The following is a 20,425-nucleotide window of genomic DNA, read 5'->3' as shown; positions in this document are numbered from 1 at the left end:
ACAGAATGCTGGAAAGTCTCTAATCAGGGAGAACAATCTGACACTGAGGGTGAGACACAGGGCAGGTTATGTAGGCTGAGACAGGAAAAGAGCAACAGGTGGAGGTGGTTACTGCTGAGGAGGATGCAGCCAGGCAGAGGGAGAGAGAGAGGGAAGCACTGCAGGTGGAAGAAATCAGGCTGATTAGGAGAGAGGTGTGTGAGGAGAGGCTGCAGAGGAGCAGACGTGACAGATGGGGGTAGATTTTTTTTTTGGACACTACATTTGTGGGACTCTCAGTCTGAAAAAAAAATCTGATTATCAAAATAATCTGGCGGGCCAGATATTATTGCTGGAGGGCCAATGTTGGCCTGCAGGCCGGACGTTTCCAACCACTGATTTATGAAATATAATTGTTGCAATGTCTGACTCTTTCTCAAGGAGATAAAGCCCTGAGTACAACTAAATGGATGCTGTTGATCGAGGAGAGAGATTTAATCCTATCTGCTGCTCACCTAACTGACACCACTGTCACCACTGCCTTAGCCGTTCTCTTCACCTGTTGCTATGTGTTCAACATCGAATATCAGGTGGAAGCAGCCATAACGCTGGAGTTTGTTCAGAGGTATTAATTATTATCAGAAATTGTTGTGCACTCACTAAACCTGCATTTCCTGCATGATTTCCTGCCTCTGCGGGTGGATTTTCCCATTTTGGTACAAGTAGGAGGTTGGGCACTATATTTAAATAATATTATTTAATCCTACCAGATCACACTGCCCAATATGGGTGCAGCCACTTAGTTTGATTTATCACTTATCAAATTATAGGCTGCTACTACAAAGTAATGTTACAGGTCTACTATTTTTTTCCTTTTTTTCGAAGTACAGAAAACCTTTTAGAACAGTCAGACGGTAAGTTTTGAAAATCACTTTTCTGTTATTTCATCTTTTCTCATTTTTATAGGTTTTTAGTGACAATTAATTAATTTTATTCTGATTCTTCCAAGTGCAGTGCCAAGGGGCAGATGAGCCAGAGAACTGGGAGACTGTTGCAGCAGAAGACCTCAGACATGACCCACCACTTGATTACCTTTATCAGTGACTTCACTGAGTTTGATTGGCAAAACGACTAAATGCAGGAGAGGTTTTGATAAAAGCTTTTGCATTGAAAGCTCAAGTTCATTGTAATCTTAGAGATTTTCTTTAAATAAATGTGTGTTAAGTCACTATCTATCATTGGTCCACTGATGAAAAATCTTGAGTTGACTTTAGCAGAAAAATCAAAATGCAACAGAGTCGCTCCTCTCCTTCTTTCTTTATGCCATTTGTCACCAGTTTCTGCCAGCGCATGGTCAAAAGCATCAGCAGTAAGTGATAATGTCATACAAGCAAGACTTTTGGGGCAGTTTGGCAATATCAGTGACCACAAACACGCCTGCGATGATTGCTTTCACCATAAGATGTTGCGAGAAAAAATTAAATGTAAATCTTTGAGATAACCACGTTAAATATCCATTATTACAAGCATGCACCACTGCATCTCTTGTTTCTAACAGGGGGCTTCTCAGTGTAATAATCATCCACAAACTATATCAGACTATGACCCAGGTAGTTTTACGAATGCTGCATTCATGTTTCATAAAAAATCATTTCTAACAATCTCACAATCAAACTAGTCCCTCAGTTCAATTTCACAACAGTAGATTTCTAACATCTTAATGAGAGGCACAGCAGTTATCTAGTACTTCATAGCTTCACAAACACAAGCTAACAATCTAAACAAAAACGATGAACATGGCAGCCTGTTCACATGAAATCCTGCCACGCTGATTGAAAGGTGAGCCAAGCATTAATAGAAGCTGTCGGGATTGGAGCAGTGGATTGGGTCAAGTCAAGTCAATTTTATTTGTAAAGCCCATTACCACAAATCACAATTTGCCTTAGAGGGCTTTACAGCATACAACATCCCTTTGTCCTTAGACCCTCCTTAGAACGTAAGTGCCACTTATATATATTTAGGGTGGGATCAGTCTGACCGTAACGCTTTTCTACAGCCGAACTTCCCGGCACCACCATCTTAGACCCTCAGTATACACAAGGTGCATCACAAAGTAATTGTACTAAATGTCATTTTTATATGTTAATCTTATTTAATTTTATTTTATTTTAGGCCTCAAACCGGAATTCCTCTTTCTATACTTGACCCAGGCAGTCCTGGTGATGGTCCTCTCGTGGTTGAATCACCAAATTCTTGACAGGCAAAGGGCCATCAATTTTAAGTGACTGTTGGTGGAACAGGAATGAGATGATTTCTCTTGAAAAAAAGGAAAAATGGATAAGATTGAACTGGATAAAGATTCTTTATAACACACCTTCAGCATCTGCACTTCAGCACTTGCCTCATCTATACTTGTCTCATCGACAGAACAACAGCATTTCAGGGATGAAAACCAACTCACATCATCATAAAATAAGTTTCTATGCATTTTGTTATATCTAACAACTCAATCTATCTCTCTTCCGTCACTCCATAAGCTGATAAACAGTTTTGGCAGGGTTTCTGGCTACTCCATCAACTGGTCTAAGTCCAAGATTCTGCCTCCAAGTAATTCTGACTGGGATGCTGGGGTTGGGGAATTGATATCAGAAAATAGATGAAGTCGGAATACTAGAAAATGCTCCTATGAACGTTTATTAGTATACCTTCACACGTGTGATGTTTTGGGCCCTATTGCCCTTCCTCAGGTTGTGGAATTGCCCTATAAGTACACAAGTCAACCCATCAAATACCTTTGAATCCATATTTCATCGAATTTAAATGACACAAACATGGAACAAACTCCCGATGTCATTAACTGCTTGCATTTCCGCTGTTTAAGAAACATTCTCCCAAAAATAAATTATCCCCCTGGTCTGGTTCTCTATCCACACTCCAAAAACCCAAACATTATGGCCGACTTGATGTACCAAGCTTTTATCTTTATTATCTCTCTCAATAGATTCAGTATATCTGTCAATGAACGAGCAACTCCAATCCCACCTAGATAGGCTAGATAGTGAACAAACCATTTGTAAAGATCTCCCCATTCAACACATTATTTTCATAGATAAGTCAAACAGAACCCACAACTGCTTCAAATTTAGCACAATAAACACTACCCCCACTGCATGGTGGAAAGCTAATGACATATTCAACCTCAAACTAGCCTTCTAATCTCACCCCACTCTGGCATGTTAAAAATCAAGGAAACCATCAATTTCCCTGCATGGAAACAGAGGCTAGTAACCAACCTGGGGCACCTCTTTAGCAGAAGCTCTCTTATGACTTTCGACCTTCTGAAACAAATATACAAACTACCACACAATTGTCAATTCCAGTACCTACAGTTGAAAGAGACCATAAAAAAGGTAATCGATTCTATAACTTCCACAACTCCACGCCTCCCTTAATATTAAAATTAAACTCACACAAAAAAATGCCATCCCAGATATGCAAACTCCTTTCTCACCATGATAATACTATTTCAGTACCAACAGACAAATGGACATCAGACTTGGATATGCATCAATCCGACATCGACTGGCAAACCATATGCAATAACACATTCACCATGTCATCGGACTCGAAAATCCAGCTAATTCAATATAAAGTACCACACAGCACACATCATCATTCACAAAATGCACCTCATGGGCCTGACAGACAACAACACCTGCACACACTGTCCAACTGCAATAGACAACCACAGAGTTCATGGAGGACAGTTGAACTGTTTTGGTTGGAAAGAGCTATCCAAGATCCTCAACCTCCGCATCCCACTCTCCCCTTTCATAGCCCTGTTAGGTGACCTTTCGTCACTCACAATCCCCAAACATCTCGAAAAATTCATCTTAATAGCAGTAGCTGTGGCAAAGAAAATAATTTTACTCAACTTGAAAGACAGAAAAAAACTATCAGTCAGCCACTGGTACAATCTCCAAACAAAACACAATGGGACAGTCCTGACTCCATCCCTCATCACACCTCTGACCAGCCACAACCCTCCACCTGCACCTCCCCCATCTCAGCAGGAGCTTCACCACAGCTGCCCACCTCAGAAGCTCCCAACTCATCCTCCCCCTCCCCCCCAGTGACACCTTTCTCCATCCAGGAGAAGGATGTCAACAGACTGTTCAAGAGGCAGAACCCCCGCAAAGCAAGTGGGCCGGACTCTGTCTCTCCATCCACCCTGAAGCACTATGCTGATCAGCTGTCTCCAGTGTTCACAGACATTTTCAACACCTCACTGGAGACATGCCACGTACCGGCCTGCTTCAAGGCCTCCACAATCATCCCTGTTCCCAAGAAGCTGAGGACAACAGGACTCAATGACTACAGACCCGTCGCCTTGACCTCTGTGGTTATGAAGTCATTTGAGCGCCTCATGCTTCCACACATCAAAGACATTACTGACTCACACCTGGACCCCCTACAGTTTGCCTACAGAGCCAACAGGTCTGTAGATGATGCAGTTAACCTGGCCTTGCATTTCATCCTCCAGCACCTGGACTCCCCAGGATCCTATGCCAGGATCCTGTTTGTGGATTTCAGCTCTGCCTTCAACACAATCATCCCAGCTCTCCTGCAGGACAAGCTCTCCCAGCTGAACGTGCCAGACTCCACTTGCAGGTGGATCACAGACTTCCTGTCTGACAGGAGGCAGCATGTAAAGCTGGGAAAACACATCTCTGACTCCCGGACTATCAGCACTGGATCCCCTCAGGGCTGTGTTCTTTCCCCTCTGCTATTCTCCCTGTACACCAACAGCTGCACCTCCAGTCACCAGTCTGTCAAGCTCCTGAAGTTCATGGACGACACGACCCTCATTGGGCTCATCTCTGATGGAGATGAGTCCGCCTACAGGAGGGAGACAGACCGTCTGGTGTCCTGGTGCAGCTTGAACAATCTGGAGCTCAACGCTCTAAAGACAGTGGAGATGATAGTAGACTACAGAAGGAACACAGCCCCACTCACCCCCATCACCCTGAGAGACTCTCCAGTGGTCACGGTGGAGTCCTTCTGCTTCCTGGGCACCATCATTACCCAGGACCTCAAGTGGGAGCTGAACATCAGCTCTCTGACCAAAAAAGCCCAACAGAGGATGTACTTCCTGCGGCAGCTGAGGAAGTTCAACCTGCCAGTGAAGATGATGGTGCTCTTCTACACCTCCATCATCGAGTCCATCCTCACCTCCTCCATCACCATCTGGTACGCTGCAGCTACTGCCAAGGACAAGCGCAGGCTGCAGCGTATCATCCGCTCTGCTGAAAAGGTCATCGGCCGCAGTCTGCCCTCCCTCCAGGACCTGTACACCTGAACCTCAGAAGGGGCTGAACCGATGATGTGGAGGTGAGGCGTGCAGGTAAGATTGTGGCCGATCCCTCCCACCCTGGACACAAACTCTTTCAATCACTCCCCTCTGGCAGGAGGCTTCGGTCCATCAAGACCAGAACCTCACGCCACAAGAACAGTTTCTTCCCGTCTGCCACCGGCCTCATAAACAAGGCCCAGGTCCCCCACTGACGCACTCTCCTCATAGACTGTACATTACATTAACGTGTTCATTAATGCACATCACCGGCACTGCTGCTGGTCATGCGGCACATCCACACCATAAAATTGCACTCAAACCTGTATAAATGTGAATTTCAATGTAAATATCAATATATATCTTGCACTCCAACCATTCTTGTATATACTTTAATTCCATGGTTCTGTTTCTTGCACTGTTACTTGTGTTACTTGTTTTGTTTTGCACTGTAAGACTCGTACTTTTTATATTTTATATTTTATATTTTATATTTGTATCTTCTATTTTATCTGTTTTCTTTTCTATATTTATGTTGCACCAACCCACCAGAACAAATTCCTCGTATTGTGTTAACTATACCTGGCAATAAATCTTTTTCTGATTCTGATTCTGAAAAAAAAAAAAAAAAAAAAAAAACACTCCGACTTAGAAAAGCTTACATCTACCACAAAATACAATATGGCAGCATTCTATCACCCTCTTAGCAATTCCTCTCTACACCAACTCACACTGATTTCTCCTTCCCAAAATAACCTAAATTATTCTTGCTCAACATTCCCCAAATTGACAACCCTCACGAGTGAGATTTTAAATGGCGTTGAATAGGATACCATTGGAAATTTCCTCCTGAGCAATAACTTTTTTTGCTTTCTTCAGGTTCAGGCTCTTCAGCGGGGTATGTTGCCTTTCTGGTTGCGAGGCCACTTCTACATCATCTCCTTCTTGTAGTTCTATCAGAGCATTATCTTCATCATCGTATGTTTGTTGAAGAGTGGCTAAAGATCCATGATCTTTGCTAACTCCAGCCATATTGTTAGCTCACTCAAGTCTTAAGTCCACAAGCGACATGGTCACACATATACAATCAAACTACAATTAACATGCAGTGCCCCCCCCCAGTCCATGCACCTCTGACTATGAAATGGCAGTAAAAAATATGAAATGTAATAAAATTACAAAAATACATTGTAAGGGGGCTTTAAAATGTAATTGATGTGTTATCTACACTCAATAAACAGTGACCTGCTCCTGCTGAATTAAAATATTGCTTTCAGCATGCCATGTCTGTAAGACCGCTATTTAAATACCACTGAGGACACCCTATTGAGATGATGTCCTAAACCTGCCTCATTACCTTGTTGTTTAAATCATATAGCCTATATTTTTGTGTTTGGGCCTCATCAGAGGACAGGTAAAACAGGAGCGCTTGCAAGGAAACTATGCAGGAAGAACATACAAAATCCATGAGAGAATAGACTAGGGCCAAGCATCTAACTTTGACCCTTTTGGCAGAATATTAAATGACAAAATAAGTTGATTCAACTAAAAACTTATCAACTTACCCAACAGATACACAGACAAAGTCCAGAATGTTCCAGCAATTCCTTAAGTATGCATCTGCATGGAAAAGAAATCCATAGGCAACAATCTTCAGGAAACACTCAACAGAGAAGATGATGAGGAAAATGTACTCCAGGCTTTCCTGTAAAACGACAGCAATGATTTTTGTGTGAATCTGTTATTCATACATGCACAATAGCCTTAAATAATTACTATTAGTATCATTTTATTCAAGTGTGATTAGGTAAGTGATTAGGATCTCGAGTTACGGCCATGTAGTATATGTGCTTTATGGAAATGTATAACAGTTTGTTTTTTTTAAATCAAAATAAGGCTCAGTCCCTTTTTGTTTGTTTTTGTGGTTTGTTTGTTTTTCACTCAGCTTTTAGTTAAGGAGCAAATTCACCACCCATGCACATTTCTTCATGAATGTTTAAATTTACACATCACACTCATCTACTTATGTCTATTCATGTCACTGACAAACTCACACACCAATGGAATGTTTTATGCCCTCTCACGTTTCAGCAGAGGCATGCAGTGAATGTCTATTTTAAGTGCACAGACTGTGCCCTTCAGGAGTATAAAACTGATATGTAAGTCTAAAATTCTGCTTGATTTCTTAAATATTATTCAAAATTAATCTCAATAATTTAAATTTACTAATCACCACAATCTGAAACGTGGTTCTTCATTACAGACTTTTGTCCCCACCCAGGACTAAAATCTAAAAATAATATTAGATAGGAAATAGTGCAGCCATTTCAGTGAAGCAAAGGTCCTTGGCTCGACCCTGGCCATACTCAACTGCGCATGCTGCAATGACAAGGTTGCTCTGTTAAACTGTGAGGACAGCTCAGTTATTGTCAAAAGATGTTGAACATATTTTAAAGAAATAAAAGGCTAGATAAACAAAAGAAACACATTATATGAGGCAAAAACTAATGATTAGTGTGGCAGTTTGAGTTTTGCTGAAAACTAGGATGAAAGTAAACTCTGGATTTCTGAAGGTGCTTTGTGGAGCTTTTTTGTAAATAGAGCGATGTTTACATTCAGCATTTGCATCCTTTATGTCTTAAAAAACGAGTTGAGTGCATTTTTCTCCGCATTAAACAATTGCAAATTGTTGAACAATTGATCACTTGATCTCACAATATGTTAACTACTTACTTACTATTTTTTACTACATTTATTGGTTTATTACTGCCACTAATGCCAACCACGTGTGCATCATAAACAAAACTAAGACCTACTGGAAGACATTTCTTACATAACGTTATTTATTCTAAAGAATGGCCCACTTGAGAGTAATATAGCCTGTATATTATACTGTATTTATTGATGCATTCATGTGTTCATCAGTTTAATGTAGAGGCTGGTAAAAGTGGATCTCATTTTTTATGGGTCTACTGCTGGGTAGATGAATCTTTAATAATACATCATAATTTATTGGTTATATATATTTTGCATTAATAATCTGAATCTGTAAAACAACTTAAGCTGTCACATAAATCTGATTGATATCAAATTTTATTGCTATGTATGTATGCTTTTATGGCAGAGCATGTAGATGCAGCAGCCTGTAGTTCCTCAAATCCTTGCTACTCTTTTTCTATATTTTGCTTTTTTTTTTTTTTTTTTTACACCATGGCCCCTTTTGCCAAAGCACAACTTTTCATCTGGAAAAGTTGTGTGGGCTTTGGACTGAATGCAGTCGACCATGAGAGGATCCCCACCAACGGCATACACCAAGCAGCTGGTCAGACCAGAGGGGAGAAATGAAACCTAAAGACCCGCCCAGAAAGAGGAAGGAGAAGTTTTCTTCTGGCTGATGTCCAGTCACAGGAGAATAAAATGGATGAGATGCGATTGAGGCTCACTCAGAACAGGAGATCAGAGACTGCTCTGCGCACACAGACACGGTTGACCCCTAACATCAAGCTATTGCACTGGATGGGCAGACCCTGATGGGAGCCATAAGGACACAAGACTCTGATGTAAATTCAAAAATTGCTTGGTTGGAACTAAATGTTGTATAATGATCAATGAAAAATAGATGGGGCGTGGCTCAGCACATAAACAGGCCTACCCCCATAACCTTTGAGCCTATCATCAAACAAACTTGCAGGAAATGTCTACATAAGTACAACACATCCTGAACTTTTATTTACAAATTTAAAATTTTTAAATTCAAATTTAAAAATGGTTGTGGCATAACACAAATCAGACTGTAAATCATCAAACCAGTCATTAACAAACTTGCAGGAAATGTTTAACAATAATGTTGAACCATGTGTGTGAAATAAAGTTAATAGGGATGCCACAAAGCAACTTGTATTTTTTTCCCAAGTCAACTCTTATTGACCAATGAACAATAGAGGGAGCCTGATTTTGCATGTGAATAGACCTAACTTCATAACATTTTGCGCATTGCATGACATGACAGAGGATGGCTTTTGGCATCACATTCATATGCTGAAAACACTGACAGAATGGCACTATTTGGTGAGTTGAAAACAGGTTGGTGAGTTTTGTGTACATTTGAGATTTAGACCAATTTCTGCTTTTGTACTCTGCTTTTGGCCTGCTGGTTTTTGTACTTCTGCCTGATTTTTTTGGGATCTCCTATTTACAATCCTGGTATTGCGATTAAAGGACTGGTTGTTAATTTCCCCCATTGTGTCTGAGTCTGCATTTTGGTCAAACCAACTTCTACACAGCATTACAAATGCAAGACTTGGATGTGGCATAACACAAATCAGACTATAAATTAAAAATTGTTTGTCAAATGAGCCCAAAACTTGCAGGATATGTTCCATAGAAACATTTACCTATGTGTATAACATTTTTTTAAAAACTGTTACATAAGGGGCACCATCGCTTCCAGCAAGTGCACTGGCCTTTTGCAAAATTTGGCCACAAATTAGAGACAGATAGTCCAAACCACCAATTTCAATGAGTTTTTTAATTAAGCAGGGGAGACATGTACCCAAAAGGTTTCTATTGCAGACCAATCAGGGGTGGTGGAGTGTTGCCAAAGAAAAGTATGTTTAGACACAGATTTTGATGTACATGAATGTCCGATTGTGATCAAATTTGCTCTGTATCTTATATTGCAGGTGTTATAAATGGTTTAAGGTCTTATTCCTTGGCAACTTTCAACTTTAAGCAGACCATGGTAGCTTGAACCCCAGAGTTACCTGTTTTTTGGGGGTTTGTTTGAGGAAGGTGTGTACAAATGCTGCTCAAGAAATATGCCCCCTATCGGCCTGATGATTTCACCAAAATTAGGGGCCAAATATCCAATTTTGGAAAGGCAAAAGGGGGGGCTTTTTTAAATCTCTGAAACCATAGCTCAGATTTGTACCAAATATCTGTAGATCATATCAAGACTAACTATCAATAAAGCTTTTTGATATCTAATTGTGCAGATACCGACCCAACACTTAAAGGGGATTTAGCTCAGCAAATAAAGCCAACTTAGTTTGCAAACATTGGGCAAATCGTCACCCAATTTGCAGGACATATTCATAAAAGTACCTAAATGAAACATAGTCTGAGGGGTTTATTCAAATCAACCACTTGGGGCACTACAAATACTAAACCTGACTATTAATAAAAAAAATTAAAAAATGTTCCTCCAATCATTGCAAAACTTGTGGAATATGTTTCATTACAAAGTTGAATTACACGTGGAAAACTGTTTTGAAATTGCTGAATTGAGGATTGCCATTTTAAATATGCCATCTTATTTTTTTTGTAAAACCCATTCTGACATTGCTTTCTTAACTGAGGTCTGATTTTGAAGTTTTGAAGTTTTCTGTGGAAAGTTATTGAAACAGGCTCATCAAAAGGTGTCAAAATCTTGTTATCTTGTGTTTTTAAGATGTAACTAATTAACTTTATGATTATTAAATAATCAATAACAGTTTATCCAAACATAACCAACCTTGGTGGATGTTTTAATTAAGATATTGAAGAATGTTCCCAAAATGTTCCTCCAACTGACCAACAGAGCAAGGTCCAGCAGAGATTTGTACAAAAGTTAATGTGCATCTATCTGATGATCACAAAACTTGTAAGTTATCTTTAATATGGGTGAAGTAAAATATCAAAGGTCTTGACTCTTAGCAGCTTTCAGCTCCTAACTGATGCATGCTGAATAGAACCCTTGAATTGCCACTTGCGGTCATACCCACATTTATTGCTCTTTCTATTTTGGTATGTTTCACTAGCAAGGACCACACCTCAATCGGAATTAATTTTAACAATTTATTGACGTGAATGTAGATTTGGTATAAACATTGATGTTGAATTATTGGAATGGATGGTTGAGTGCGGTGTGGGGAAGCTTTGGTGGGAATCCGCCCTGGCTCCCGGGCACGACAGACCCCCAAAAGCGTGCATTATATGAGAGAGGAAAAAGACGATTTGAGATCTCTTAGGTCGGTGATAAGCTTGGGAGGACCATCTGCCCATGATCTGAATAAAGTGTTCCGGTATACTGCTGCGGGAAGCCTAGGTGGCAGCTCCAATTCTGAAAGAATGTCCGGAGTAATGCATGGGAGAGATGCCTGACAATGACAGGACCTGACGGAAGTGTTGGTGGAACCAGAAGCGGGTAACCACCTAGCCGGATTCAGATGCAAACAGAGGGTCATCTTGGGATTTGCTTTGTGACGTCTGGAAATGTAAGTAGTTGGAGAGAATAAGGAAGGGGTTTAGAACTGATTGAATGTTAAAGTAGAAGACGGGAGTGGGTTGGCTAGATTGGTTGGTTTTGGTTCTTTTTAAATAATAAACTATGGTGTCGGAGAAAAAGAAAGGTCCGAGAGGCAGGCGTGCCGACGTGGATCGTATTGAAGGGTCGAGGCAGTGAATTCTGAGCATCTGAGGAAACCGAAGAAGGCAAGAATGAACACTGCCTCTAGAGTTTGGTTGACGCGAGGTATGCTATATCTGGAGTGGATGGTGTGGATACAGCGTGACAGCAGATCCGTGGTTAAAGGGAGTCTACGAGGATTTTGGGCTGGTTCTTAGCGTGAGAGGCCTCTGAGCAGTGAGGTGATCTGGGGATGACCATGAGCTGGCCATGACTACCAGTTAGGAGTTTAGAGATGAACGAAATGCCGCTGAGGTAGACTTTGATTGTCTGGGTTTTAAATTCCCAAGACAGAATGGGTGTGGGTGATGAAGCAGGTTAAGGTGATGAGATCAAATAAAGGAAAAGTTATGTTGAGGCGTGCATGCATGTCGTGAAATTTGTGGAAACAATTCCAAGCAGACCAATATGGAGAGAGAGTTGCAGGGGACAGGCTATTGATGATGGTGTTCTGAGATTCCAGATCAGGGGCATGAAAGCTGGGTTTAGATGTTGAAAGGCAAGGCCGAATATGGAGGAACCGGAGTCGGGTGTGCGTCTACATAAGGAGCCAAGCTTCTGAACTTCTTTATTTATGATGTCAAACTACTACGAGATTGTCTGAGTAGATGAGGACAGATAAGCGACTCCATTCATGGCCCCATAACATGGTGGTGACGATGATGGGGTAGATCTCAAAGAGAGCAGATAAAATGACCTGGCAATCTCCTTCCAACTCTTGGGGCCATTTGCCTACGAACCATCTTCCATCGTAAAAAAAACCCCAAAACCGGCTGATGGAGCCGCGTCATCGAAAAGGTTGATGTCCTGAGGATGAGACAGGTGATCGTCATAATAGAAGGAGATTCGTTCCAATTGCCAAGCAGATAGAGCCAGAACCAGAGCTCGGCACGGCTCAGCGCAACGAGAGAGACGGAGGTCATGAGCGACAGGACGGAAGAAGCGACAGGCAACAGGTGAGAAAGGAAAGCCCGCCCCTGGGGAACAATGCAGATGCAGGCTTCAAGGTTAAGCAGTAGGGGGCACTGGTAGCCTGGTGCCAGAAGCCCCAAGAAGAGAGAACCGGTGCAGTAGCCAAGGTCATACGGCCGGGTGCACGTCATCTCGGTGCCAGAAGCCCCAACGAGAGTGAACTGTCGAAGTCACTGTGGACATACAACTGGGGGCAGCAGCATCCTGGTGCCAGATGCCCCAGCAAGAGCGAAGTGGTGCGGTTGCCAAGCGGGCACAGCCGGGGGCAATGGCATCCCAATGCCAGACTCCCCAGCAAAAGCGAACCGCTGCAGGCGTCGATGTTAAGCAATAGAGGGCACTGGGAGCCCGGTGCCAGATGCCTCAAGAAGAGAGAAACAGCGCAGTAGGCGAGGTCGTACGGCCGGGGGCATGGCCTCTTGGTGCCAGAAGCCCCAACGAGAGCGAACTGTCAAGGTTGCTGCGGGTGTACAACTGGGGGCAACCGCACCCCGGCGCCAGATGCCCCAGCGAGAGGGGTGAATTGATGCAGTTGCAGAGAGCGGACGGCCAGGGAGCAATGGCATCCCTATGCCAGACTCCCCAATGAAAGCGAACCACTGCAGTAGCCGATGTCATGCAGCTGGGGGCCCCGACATCCCGGTGCCAGATGCCCCGACATCCCGGTGCCAGATGCCCCAGCGAGAGCAAACCGTCGAGGTCACTGCGGATGTACAACAGGGGGCAGCAGCAACATGGTGCCAGATGCCCCAGTGAGAGTGAAGTGGCGCGGTGGCCGAGTGTGTACAGCCGGGGGCAATGGCATCTCAATGCCAGACTCCACAGCAAAAGCTATCCACTGCAGGCATGGAGGTCAAGCAGTAGAGGGCACTGGCGGTCTGGCATCAGATGCCCCAAGGAGAGTGATCCGGTGCAGTAGCCGATGCTGTTCAGCGGGGGCCCTGACATCTCGGTGCCAGATGCCCCAGAGGGAGCGAACTGTCGAGGTCACTGTGGATGTATAACTGGGGGCAGCAACATCCTGGTGCCGGATGCCCCAGCGAGAGTGAAGTGGTGCGGCTGCCGAGCGTGTACAGCCGGGGGCAATGGCATCCCAATGCCGGACTCCCCAGCAAAGCTATCTGCTGCAGGCAGATCATGATGGACAGTAGAAGGCACTAGCAGCCCGGTGCCGGATGCCTCAAGAGGTCGTACAGCTGGGGCACCGGCATTTCAGTGCCAGAAGCCCCAACGAGAGTGAAACGTCAAGGCTGTTGCAGGTGAACTGGGGGCAACGGCACCCTGGCGCCAAAAGCCCCAGGGCAAAGGGTTGAAGTGGTGTGGTTGCTGAGTGGATGGCCAGGGGGATCGGCATCCCACTGCCAGATGCCCACCCGGCACCGGCAGCCTTGTGCCTGACGCCCCAAGGAGAGTGAGCTGCCGCAGATGCAACGGTTGGGCAGTAAGCGGGGCCAGCATCTCGGTGCCAGATGAGCCAACACAAGCGGGCCACTCAAATGGAGGTGGGAGAATGGTCGAGGGCACAGGCATCCTGCTGCCGAGGTTGCAGGGTGAGGCAAGCTGGTGGGAGTTGGAGGGTGCTGCCAACATCGCTGGCACCCCGGGCAAACCTGACCACCGTGGCCAACGGGACCTAGGAGAAATGGCCGCCGGAGACATGGTGCAGTCAAGAATCTGGGTACGAAGATTGGGGGGAACCGGAGATGGACAAGAGACGAAAGCGCCAGGAGGGCGGATGGGAGGATCAGCCATGGCCAGGGTGAAAGTAGGCAAAGGCCACTGCGACGGAAAATGATCAGAAAGGAGACCAGAAGCAGGGGACTGAACGACATGGTGCACAGGATGAGAGGGAAAATTTGGTGGCAACCCGGTGCCAACGACCCTGGCCCTGATGGGTTGGGAGGCGTAGGCGGGAGTCTCAACCAAGGCTGGCTGCTGCGGGTCGTGCGGAGGCACGGTGGGGGGCACTGACAACCCAGTGCCAGATGCCCTAGCGAGAGTGAACTGGTGCAGTGGCTGGGATTGCACGGCCGGGAGCGACAACAACCCAACTGACCAGGAAGCTGTGGGTGTACGACTGAGGACAACAGCATCCCGGTGCAGGGTGCCCCAGCGAGAGTGAAGTGGCGCGATTGTTGATCATACACGGCCGGGGGCACCGATACCTCGGTGCCAGAAATCCCATCATGAAACGAATGCTGCAGTTGCTGAGGTTGAGCAGTAGAGGGCACCGGCAGCCCGGTGCCAGGTGCCCCAAGGGGACAGAGCTGCTGTGGACAGCCAGGAAGAGCAGGAAGTGGCCGGCAGGGAGAACAGTCGAGGGTGCAGGCAATGCGGCGTCAAGAATCCCAGGTGAGGTGAGCTGGTGGGAGTGGGAGGGCGCCACCGACACATCTGACGCCTCAGGCAAACCTGACCTCCGCGGCCAGCGGGACTGAGGTGAAGCGACTGCCGCAGCCCTAGCACCCCGCTCTTGCTAAGGTTTCTTCCTTTTTTATTTTTTTTTTTGGGAGTTTTTCCTTGGGTGACATGAGGGTCTAAGGGCAGAGGGATGTCGTAAACTGTACAGCCCACTGAGGCTCAAGAAATAAAATTGACTTGACTAGACTTGACTTGACTCGCCTGAGGCAGCATGTCCCCGCTTCCCATTCAGCATGGTCTGCCGGAAGTGGTTGAAGACGAACCGGCCCTTTAACAGAGGTGCTGACGTCATGGCGCACGACAGGAGCCGCCGCCATGACGTCACCCGGAAGAGCGCTGATGTTGACAGAGCGGCACTCAGATGTCAGGATGTCAAAAAGCTTTGTTGTCAGTTCTGCGAAACAGTATTCCCCGGTCTTCAAAGGCAGCCGGCAATTGGGAGACCTTGCTGGAGCGTGGTGACGCTGTGCTCCAGCGCTCATCGCTTGACGGCGAGCTGGCAGACAGGGGAGACAACGGCGGGAGGCCTTCACCATCCTCCGCGGCGATGGAGTAGGAGAACCGCGGCGGCACAGGGCTGCACTGGGGCTACCGCGTCCTCTTCTTTCCGCTGAGGGTGGCGGACCAGGAGATGCAGAGGAACCATCGGCCAAGCCGTACATCTGGATGGTGAGCAGAGAGGAGCCGGGTGGAACATGGACCATGGAGGGAACTGAGGGGCCGGCGGTCGGTTGCACTGCCGAGGTCGGCGTCCCCGGCACGGATGCGACAGAGAAGTTGTCGGCGTCGGACCCTGAGGACGCCTGCACGGCCAGATGGAGACGGTGAGGGCCATCATCACAGCTTTGACCGAACAGGTCGTCATCCGACGGGGACAGAGAGATAGAATCCATAATAGGGGTGAGTGAGCGAACCGCAGTCGACTGAGAGCGGAACGCTACGTGGTGTATCGTTATGCGCTCGTGCAGAATAACAAGAACGAAAGGGGGAGATCGGGTTAGGAGGATATTTAAGCCGGAAGAGGCGCGGTTGAGGTGCGGTAAAGGTGTGGTCCTGCTCCTGAAACTCTGCTATATAGCTTCACTTGTGTAACGTAACATTACATTAGAAGGCATTACATTGTAACATTATGTTACAATGTAACATAACATGTAGACAAATGTGAACAATTATATGGCTTGTCTTTAAGTCATCAGATGCTGCAGCACAACCTCCTGGAATTACTGTTTTAAACCACCATCTGTATATATTATAATATCATTTTTTTAAAAATTTTTTTACAAACACAAACATGCTGACGCACCAAGTTGCTGTTGGTGTTGTTGCTGTCTTCCTCAGGCATGGGCAAGTACACAGCCAGAGCCACACAGTTGGCAAAAATGGCCAGTAAGATTATGATTTCAAAAGGTCTGCAAGTGATTTATAGGAAGCTACCAACCATAGTAGTTCAGATATAGATATTTCCACGTCACACATTAAACTGCAAACACCTTGACACAGATAAACACACACAGCTGTGTCACAAATAGAACACTGAATGTATGACATTTAACAATTACTGAAACAAATATGGTCTGTCGTAAAAACAACCACATAAAATGTTATCTTATGTTTGATTCAGCTGTCCCTCTAGTCCCTTTAGAACCCTTTACTACAGAAGGATACTTCCACTCCACAATACTGATGCAAGCCTTGCGAAAGGGATTCCTCAGTGTCAAGAAGAGGAGAGAGCGTGTAGGCCTTGGATTGCCTCCTGTAGCCATCAACTTCTTTAGCTTCTCTTTTTGTTTTCTCTTCAGAGTTTCCTCATCCATGATGTAGGATGACAATGGGAGACTGCTGCTGTCTGCCATTGCAGCTTCAGAAGGGTATTTGTACCAAGTTTACTTTGAATGGGAGGTGGTGGTCCAAAAAGGTCTGTTGAAATTTTTTTCAGAATGAAGAAATTGTCTTGTCTAGGTCTGTCCACTCATTGTTACCCCTTATCAGCTTATCTCAGTAGTCTCTGTCACAGTCTCTTTCTCATGGTTTGACTAAGCTCTCTCTCTATCTGTGGAATGGCAGCTGCCTCCTCTACTTATAAGGGATTGGTTTACTGAACAGCTGTGCGGTCAAGAGAATAAATATAGACAATGAGCATGGCTGCTGTAGTAAGGACTGACTAAAGAGGACATTTGCACATTTGTGTTTGTGCATTTCTTATATAGAAGTGTGCTGAAAACAAAGAGGGGTAAAAGTGCTGATATTTTCTTTCCTGTAGCAGACTACAGTAAAGAAAAGATCAACTTACATATCTTTGCATTTTTCTTTTGAATGATCCAATCGACAGGAGCATTTCCTAATTAATCGGATGCCACCTTTTTTTTTCCAGGGCTACTGTAATAATAAAACTAAAGCCAATCATCTTCTTTTTTTTAACAATGTACGGATTATTTTTTACAATACAATCAGCATTGTAATTTAGGACATCATACTGCAGGTTTTAACATTACAACCACACACAGACAGAAGCATACATTCCCACAGCCACCCCATACCCTCCCCTACAAACAAATTAACAGATATTCTTTCTCTCTTTTGACGTTTCTCTTGTAATATAACCAAGGTCAGTTTAGATCTCGAGGCTTTATCTATTATAATATCTAAATAAATAAATGGTTCCTCTTTTTTTAATAAACATTTTAATTATTTTCATAACAAAAGGCTTACAGTATTATTATATTAAGGGCGTTTGATGTAAAATAATATACAGTGGCAAAATATGAATGTAAAAACATGGTTTAGATAATAATTTGGATGTTATAAAAAAAGAGGGAAATGAAAATTAAATAAATAAAAATACTGAAAAAAAATGTATCCTGAGAGACAGGTTACAATGTCATCTGACCCACATCAGCAGCCTGTGTCAAAGAAAATGGTCTTGGAAACCTCATGTGGCCCGAGGTGTAGTTTGCTTCCAATCTGAAGGATATTGACGTTTTAATATAGGTCTTTTCAGTTCAGATGGCAAATAATTAAGCAAAGGGCTCCAAATCTTGCGAAATGAGTCCTCATTATCTCTAAGTACTGCACTTATCCTTTCATGAGGTAGGACACTTAAAATCTCCCTGTACCAAGCTGTCACTATGGGTGGAGTATCTTTGATCCATTTCAGCAATATGCATTTGCGTGCAAGAAGCAATAGTTTGTCTTGTAATTTATGATGGTTATGGGAGAGTGCAACTTTCCTAGAAGGCAAGCCAAGTAAGAATAGCCCTGGATCCTGTCTTATCACAGTCTTAAAAATACCGCACAATTCGCGAGCTATGTGCCTCCAGTATCTAGAAATCAGATTGCAGTCCCAAAAGTAATGGGGATGAGTCCCATGCAGGGCCGGATCAGTACCCCCAGGGGCCCCTGGGCCATGTCAGCCCAGAGGGCCCCCCCACCAACATCCACACCGTTAAGGAGGCCACATTTACACCCAGGCAACTCAAGCCACCACCAGACACGCTGACTACACACACACACACACACTCCGCACATACAAAGGTCTGCTTTGGAGTGCCACAAGGTTCGGTGCTTGGACCAGTCCTTTTCACTTTATATATGCTTCCTCTAGGCAACATAATTAGAAAACATTCCTTAAATTTCCATTGTTATGCTGATGATACGCAGTTATATCTATCTATGAAACCAGATGAAACTGATCAGCTATCTAGACTTCAAACATGTCTTAAGGATGTAAAAGCCTGGATGAGCCGTAATTTCCTGATGTTGAATTCAGACAAAACTGAAGTTATTGTTCTTGGCCCGAAACACCTCAGAAGCTCCTTTTCCAACAATTTAATTTCTCTAGATGGCATTACCTTGGCCTCTAGCACAACTGTAAGGAACCTCGGAGTTTTATTTGACCAGGATTTATCCTTTGCCTCCCATATAAAACAAACTTCAAGGACGGCTTTCTTTCACTTGCGTAACATCGCAAAAATTAGACATATCCTATCCCAAACAGATGCTGAAAAATTAGTACATGCATTTGTCACCTCTAGGCTGGATTACTGTAATTCCCTATTATTTGGTTGCCCAAACAAATTTCTTAGGTCTCTCCAACTGGTGCAGAACGCTGCTGCTCGTGTTTTTACGGGAAGCAAGAAAAGGGATCATATTTCTCCTGTTTTAGCTTCTCTGCACTGGCTCCCTGTGAAATCCAGGATGGAATTTAAAATCCTCCTCCTTACTTACAAAGCTCTAAATGGTCAGGCTCCATCCTATCTGTCACAGCTCATAGTTCCTTACCAACCCTCAAGATCACTGCGCTCTGAAAACGCAGGGTTACTTGTGATTCCCAAAATTTCCAAAAGTAGGTTAGGAACCAGAGCCTTCAGTTACCATGCTCCTCTCCTATGGAACCATCTTCCATTTTCGGTCAGGGAGGCAGACACCGTTTCAACTTTTAAGGGTAGACTTAAGACCTTCCTCTTTGATAAAGCTTATAATTAGGGCTGGCTCAGGCTGCCTGGACCAGCCCATAGTTAGGCTGACATAGGTTTAACCTGCCGGGGGACTTCCTCTGATACGCTGAGCTCCTTTCCTTCTCTCAATGCCGCCATCAGAAATCATGCATGTCTGTTTACTGCATTGCCATGTGCAAGCTTAGCTTAGCTCTGTGATAGCCATGTGGTACTCTCACTACCTGGGGCTCGCGATTACAGAGCCTGGGTCTGTTGAACTGCACTACGCTAATCCTGTTGCCTCTCGGGAGCGTTCCTGCTCCCTTGTTTCCTAGTTTCCCTGGATCCTGGCCGTAACCTTGACTGTGCCTGACCGTGGTGATAGCTGTGCTGATGCCGCGACCCTGCCTCTGGTTGTGCTCGTGCTGTGGCTGTACTGATTCTGTGCCCCCGCCGCCCTGATCGTGGTCTGGTCCTGGTTGCGCCGATGCTGTGATCTTGCCTTTGGACAACTCCCTTTCACATATGCATGAGACTGTTATCATCTCTATCAACATCATCATAGAGAGCAATTACTAATTTCACATCTACCATTATTGTAATATGACATGCATCTGTTTCTATTATTCTGTGCCCCCCCCTCCTCCTCTCTCCCCTCTCCCCTCTCTTTCTCTTTCCTTTTTTGCCATGATTGTATTTCACTTGCTATTTACGACATCTATTGCTCGTCTGTCCGTCCTGGAAGAGGGATCCCTCACTATCCTCTACCGCTCTTCCTGAGGTTTCTTCCTCTTTTTTTTTCCCCGTTACAGGGGTTCTTTTTGG

The 20,425-nt window shown here is 44.5% G+C and overlaps 1 protein-coding gene across 3 annotated transcripts in view; it reads right to left on the bottom strand.

The window, feature by feature from the left end:
• The window catches only part of LOC121951505 (dihydropyridine-sensitive L-type skeletal muscle calcium channel subunit alpha-1-like), a 240,275-nt gene extending 223,069 nt beyond the window's left edge, over positions 1 to 17,206 (bottom strand). For all 3 annotated transcript variants that reach the window (XM_088082423.1, XM_088082426.1, XM_088082429.1), the window contains exons 1-3: positions 16,833 to 17,206; positions 16,471 to 16,576; positions 6,895 to 7,034 (exon numbers count right to left, since the gene is read on the bottom strand). In XM_088082423.1, coding sequence (XP_087938549.1) covers positions 6,895 to 7,034; positions 16,471 to 16,576; positions 16,833 to 17,020 — 434 coding nt within the window. In that variant the 5' untranslated portion in view covers positions 17,021 to 17,206. The remainder of the gene's footprint in view (positions 1 to 6,894; positions 7,035 to 16,470; positions 16,577 to 16,832) is intronic.
• Positions 17,207 to 20,425: the final 3,219 nt, after the last annotated feature.

The sequence above is a fragment of the Plectropomus leopardus genome, chromosome 2 (genome assembly GCF_026936395.1).
Source record: "Plectropomus leopardus strain MGB_pleo_1.0 chromosome 2, ASM2693639v1, whole genome shotgun sequence".
Classification (NCBI taxonomy): domain Eukaryota; kingdom Metazoa; phylum Chordata; class Actinopteri; order Perciformes; family Serranidae; genus Plectropomus; species Plectropomus leopardus.
This window is presented reverse-complemented; position numbering and strand designations above follow the sequence as displayed.